This window comes from Sander vitreus, unplaced genomic scaffold (genome assembly GCF_031162955.1).
Source record: "Sander vitreus isolate 19-12246 unplaced genomic scaffold, sanVit1 ctg215_0, whole genome shotgun sequence".
Taxonomy (NCBI): Eukaryota; Metazoa; Chordata; class Actinopteri; order Perciformes; family Percidae; genus Sander; species Sander vitreus.
The window spans coordinates 285,001-290,000 of record NW_027595407.1 but is presented as its reverse complement, the minus strand read 5'-3'; the positions used below and the strand labels follow the sequence as shown (position 1 = coordinate 290,000).

The 5,000-nt window shown below is 49.4% G+C and overlaps 1 protein-coding gene across 1 annotated transcript in view; it reads right to left on the bottom strand.

The window, feature by feature from the left end:
- nfxl1 (nuclear transcription factor, X-box binding-like 1) overlaps positions 1-5,000 on the bottom strand; it is a 29,333-nt gene that overhangs the window by 20,866 nt on the left and 3,467 nt on the right. The window contains exons 5-10 of the mRNA XM_078244384.1: positions 4,751-4,881; positions 3,724-3,768; positions 2,426-2,559; positions 2,243-2,328; positions 2,013-2,088; positions 1,812-1,909 (exon numbers count right to left, since the gene is read on the bottom strand). Of these exons, the coding sequence (XP_078100510.1) occupies positions 1,812-1,909; positions 2,013-2,088; positions 2,243-2,328; positions 2,426-2,559; positions 3,724-3,768; positions 4,751-4,881 (570 nt within the window). The remainder of the gene's footprint in view (positions 1-1,811; positions 1,910-2,012; positions 2,089-2,242; positions 2,329-2,425; positions 2,560-3,723; positions 3,769-4,750; positions 4,882-5,000) is intronic.

Below are 5,000 nucleotides of genomic sequence, written 5' to 3'. Positions count from 1 at the left end.
AGGGGGAGAGGAGAGAGAGAGAGAGAGGAGGAGGGAGAGGGGGAGAGAGAGAGGAGGGGGAGAGGAAGAGAGGAGGAGGGAGAGGGGGAGAGGAGGAGGAGAGAGAGGGAAGAGAGGAGGAGGGAGGGGGGAGAGGAGGGGGAGAGAGGAGGAAGAGAGGAGGAGGGAGAGGGGGAGAGGAGAGAGAGGGACAGAGAGAGAGAGAAGAGAGAGGAGGGAGAGAGGAGGAGGGAGAGGGGAGAGAGAGAGAGGAGAGAGAGAGGAGGAGGGAGAGAGAGAGAGGAGGAGGGAGAGGGAGAGGAGAGAGAGAGAGAGAGAGGAGGAGAGAGAGGAGGAGAGAGGAGGAGGGAGAGGGTAGAGGGAGAGAGGAGGAGAGAGGAGGAGAGAGAGGAGGGACAGAGGAGGGAGAGAGAGAGGAGGGGCAGAGAGAGGAGAGAGGAGGAGAGGAGAGAGAGGAGGAGAGGGGAGAGAGAGAGACAGAGGGGGAGAGAGGAGGAGGAGAGAGGGGGAGAGGAGGGACAGAGGAGGAGGGACAGAGGAGGAGAGAGGAGGAGGGAGAGGGGAGAGAGGAGAGGGAGAGGAGGGAGAGAGGAGGAGGAGAGAGGAGGGGAGAGAGGAGAGAGGGAGAGGAGGGGGAGAGAGAGAGAGAGGAGGAGAGAGAGGAGGAGGAGGGAGAGGGGGAGAGAGGGAGGAGGGAGAGGGAGAGGAGGGACAGGAGGAGGAGAGAGTGAGGAGGGACAGAGGAGGAGAGAGGAGGAGGGACAGAGGAGGAGAGAGGAGGAGGGAGAGAGAGGAGAGAGAGGAGGAGGGAGAGGAGGAGGGAGAGGGGGAGAGGAGGAGGAGAGGAGGAGGAGAGGAGAGAGAGAGGGAGAGGGAGAGGGGGAGAGGAGGGAGAGAGGAGGAGGGAGAGGGAGAGGAGGAGGAGAGAGGAGAGAGAGAGGAGGGGGAGAGGAGGAGGAGAGAGGAGGGGGAGAGAGTAGAGGGGGAGAGAGGAGGAGGGAGAGGGGAGAGAGGGAGGAGGAGAGAGGAGAGGGGGAGAGGAGGGACAGAGGAGGAGGGGAGAGGAGGAGAGGAGAGAGAGAGGAGGGGGAGAGGAGGAGGAGAGGAGGAGGAGAGGAGAGAGAGAGGACAAGGGAGAGGGGAGAGGAGAGAGAGAGGAGGGGGAGAGAGGAGGTCACACCAGAGACAGTTTCAGGATGGGAGAGGAGGTTTAAAGTCCAGTTCAGACCAAAGACTCCAGACGAGAGGAAACTTTTCAACGAGCCGGTCTGCAGCGTCCTGAAAGCTTTCCACCAATGAGACGAGAACAGAGGCTGTATCATCCAGTCTACCATCCGTCTATTTGCTGGATGGTTTCAGGGGTGTAACAGCTACGGTGCCCAGCTATTTGCTGATAGTTTCAGCATAACGTCGTCGCTGACGCAGGTGAGCGCGACGCGACGTTGCTGTTCATATTTTGGCACAATGTTTCTGACCGTAGTAGTGGTCATAGTGACTGAAAAGTGTGATGTGAGATGCTAAAAAGAAACTACACGCTGTTTTGCTAACGTTACTTTACCCCCCCAACTGCTGAGGAAACACTGTCATCTCTATTTGTTGTAGCTGGATATCATTTGTAGCGTCTTAAATATGAAACGGAGGACACTGATAGTAAGATCCTTGCTGCATTTCTAGTAGAGATGAAACAGAGACGTCTCTTACATTCTAAAAACCAGCCCTCTGGGGACTTCTGGGGTCTGAACGGGGCTTTAAAACTACTCAGTAGTATAGTAGTGAAGTACTGCAGTATTATTATCATCGGTGGAGTTTACCTGTTGACAGTTCCACTGAGGGCTGGCACACGGTCTCTCGGTCGTCTCTCTGCCACACACACACCTCTGAACACTGACTCTGGGACACGGAGAGCACTCTGAAACACACACAGACATGAGTTAGGGGACATCCACACCACACGATAACTACACACACACACACACACACACACACACACACACACGTTGCTGGATGTGTACCTGTGTGACAGGGCTGGGTACAGGTGTGCTGTTTGCAGGGTAACAACTTGTTGCACTGCTGCTGACAGGACCAGGCCTGGAGAGACACACACACACAGACACACACACACACACACACACACACACACACACACACACAGAAACTGTAAACTCAGTCCAGTAAAACACGTCAGTTTAAAATGACTTGAAAGTTAAAAAATTAAATGAAATATTTTTTTTTTTAGGCGTACCTTGTTGCTACAGCGACGGGGGAGGGGCTTAGCTTTTCCACACAGACAGGAAACAGAAACCATCTTTGGACACGGAGGACAGGGACCTAAAAACACACACACACACACAGACAGTTAAACATTACAGACTCTGACACGGTAGATGTAATCTGTGCGTCTCTGTGTGCATGTGTGTGTGGTTACCGGGGTGACAGAGCAGCAGGCAGGTGTGTCCACAGCTGGGTTTGAGCTCCTTCTGACAGACGGAGCCGCAGGAGTGAGGAGCCAACCAGGGGTCAGCTGGAGGATCCTGCAGCTTCCCACAGAAACACATGTACCTGACCACCACACACACACACACACACACACACACACACACACACACACACACCAATATATATGTTTATAAATGGAAATATGTCATGTTTAAACAAACAGAACTTGAGTCAGTTTCCCCAAGACAAGACTCTTATTTTGAAAGGAACCAGCTCTTTAAAAGGCTCTATAGAAACTGATCTGAGGTCCAAACGTGTGACTGCCTCCCAGTGTGTGTGTGTGTGTTCAGACGTCTGCAGTGTCTCCCCAGTATGAAATGCATGAGCTGTGTGGAGAGTGGAGCCCCCCGCTGGACACCTGCAGCCGTCACACACACTGCCAACAGACCAGCTGTCCAGCTCAGATTATTATTCTAAGTGTCAACATTATGAAAGGATCCCTACAGAGATAAACCTTTTAGTTAAAGAGGAAGATCCTTTTAGTTTAACATGAAACAGCCCCAAAATCACCATCACCAAACTACACCAGACTCCATGTAAATAATCAGGACTTTTATCATCGTAAAACACACTTCATTCAAAGTGGACAGAAACTAAATAAAACTACCAAAAGCCGTCTTGGTTCATCTTTCCACTGTTCCAACAATCACCACTCTGGTTTGGTTGAAATAAACCCTTAATTCACCCATTTACATGTGGAGATATGCTGGCTCTATACACGCTAAAAGTCCTGATTATTTACATGGAGTCTGGTGGAGATATGCTGGCTCTATACGTGCTAAAAGTCCTGATTATTTACATGGAGTCTGGTGGAGATATGCTGGCTCTATACACGCTAAAAGTCCTGATTATTTACATGGAGTCTGGTGGAGATATGCTGGCTCTATACACGCTATAAGTCCTGATTATTTACATGGAGTCTGGTGGAGATATGCTGGCTCTATACACGCTAAAAGTCCTGATTATTTACATGGAGTCTGGTGGAGATATGCTGGCTCTATACACGCTAAAAGTCCTGATTATTTACATGGAGTCTGGTGGAGATATGCTGGCTCTATACACGCTAAAAGTGCTGATTATTTACATGGAGTCTGGTGGAGATATGCTGGCTCTATACACGCTAAAAGTGCTGATTATTTACATGGAGTCTGGTGGAGTTTGGTGACAAACTCAACAAAGTCCATAAAACTTCACACACTCAGTAGATGTAGTATTACTAATGTGTACCTGTTGGGCGTGGAGCTGGGTGGGTACTCTGCTCGACACTTTGGACTGTAGAGAGAAAATCAGAGATGCAGCTGTTGATCTGTTACAGTCATCGCTGTGTAGAAGGATTTTTCACAAACCACAGCAGTTGTGACACAACGCTGGAATGTAACTAAGTACATTTACTCCAGTGTTGTACTTAAGTCCAAATGTTGAGGTACTTGTACTTTACTCAAGTCTTTTTCTTTTCATGTCAAAGACACAAGCACACACACACACACACACACACACACACACACACACACAGAGATACACGCACGCACGCACGCACACACACACACACACACAGAGATACACGCACGCACACACACACAAAGAGATACACGCACGCACACACACACACAAAGAGATACACGCACGCACACACACACACACACACACACACACAAAGAGATACACACACACAAAGAGATACGCACGCACACACACACAAAGAGATACACACACACACTCACAAAGAGATACACACACACTCACAAAAAGACACACACTCACAAAGAGACACACACACACACAAACAAAGAGACACACACACACACAAACAAAAAGACACACACACACACTAACAGAGACCTACACGCACACACACACACACTAACAGACACACACACACACTAACAGACACACACATAAAATATATACACATATGGAGGTTTTTTCTACATGTACTCAAGTACTGTACTTGAGTACAAATGTTGAGGTACTTCTACGTCAAAAATGTTTTATTCTAAAGTAAACCAGCCGACAATATAACGGCTACAAGTCCAGCTGAGATGATGAGACCATTAAACACACAGCTGGCTGATCCTTCACACGTTCTACAATGGTTTCATACAACAACTGCAGGACTTTCCCCAACTTGTAACAGAGTATTTTTACAGTGTGGTATTAGTACTTTTACTGCAGTGAGTGATCTGAATACTTCCTCCAGGGCTCCTGTGACAGACTGTGAGTGTAACAGAACTATAAGAAGAAGAGAGTGACTGACCAGGGCCAGGGATGCTGCTTCTGACCGAAGTCTTCGTCGGTGATGGAGGAGACGAGGAAGGCCGAGTCTTTGGCCCATTTCTGAATGCAGGGGAGGTGGAAGAGAGAGAAACAGCTGGAGCAGCTCCACACCTGGAGGGGGGAAGAGTGGGTTTTAAGTTTAGGTTGTGCTTGTGTGTCTGCCTATGTGCGAGTGTGTGTCTGTCTGTCTGCGTATATGTGTCCGTGTGTGTGTGTGTGTGTGTGTGTGT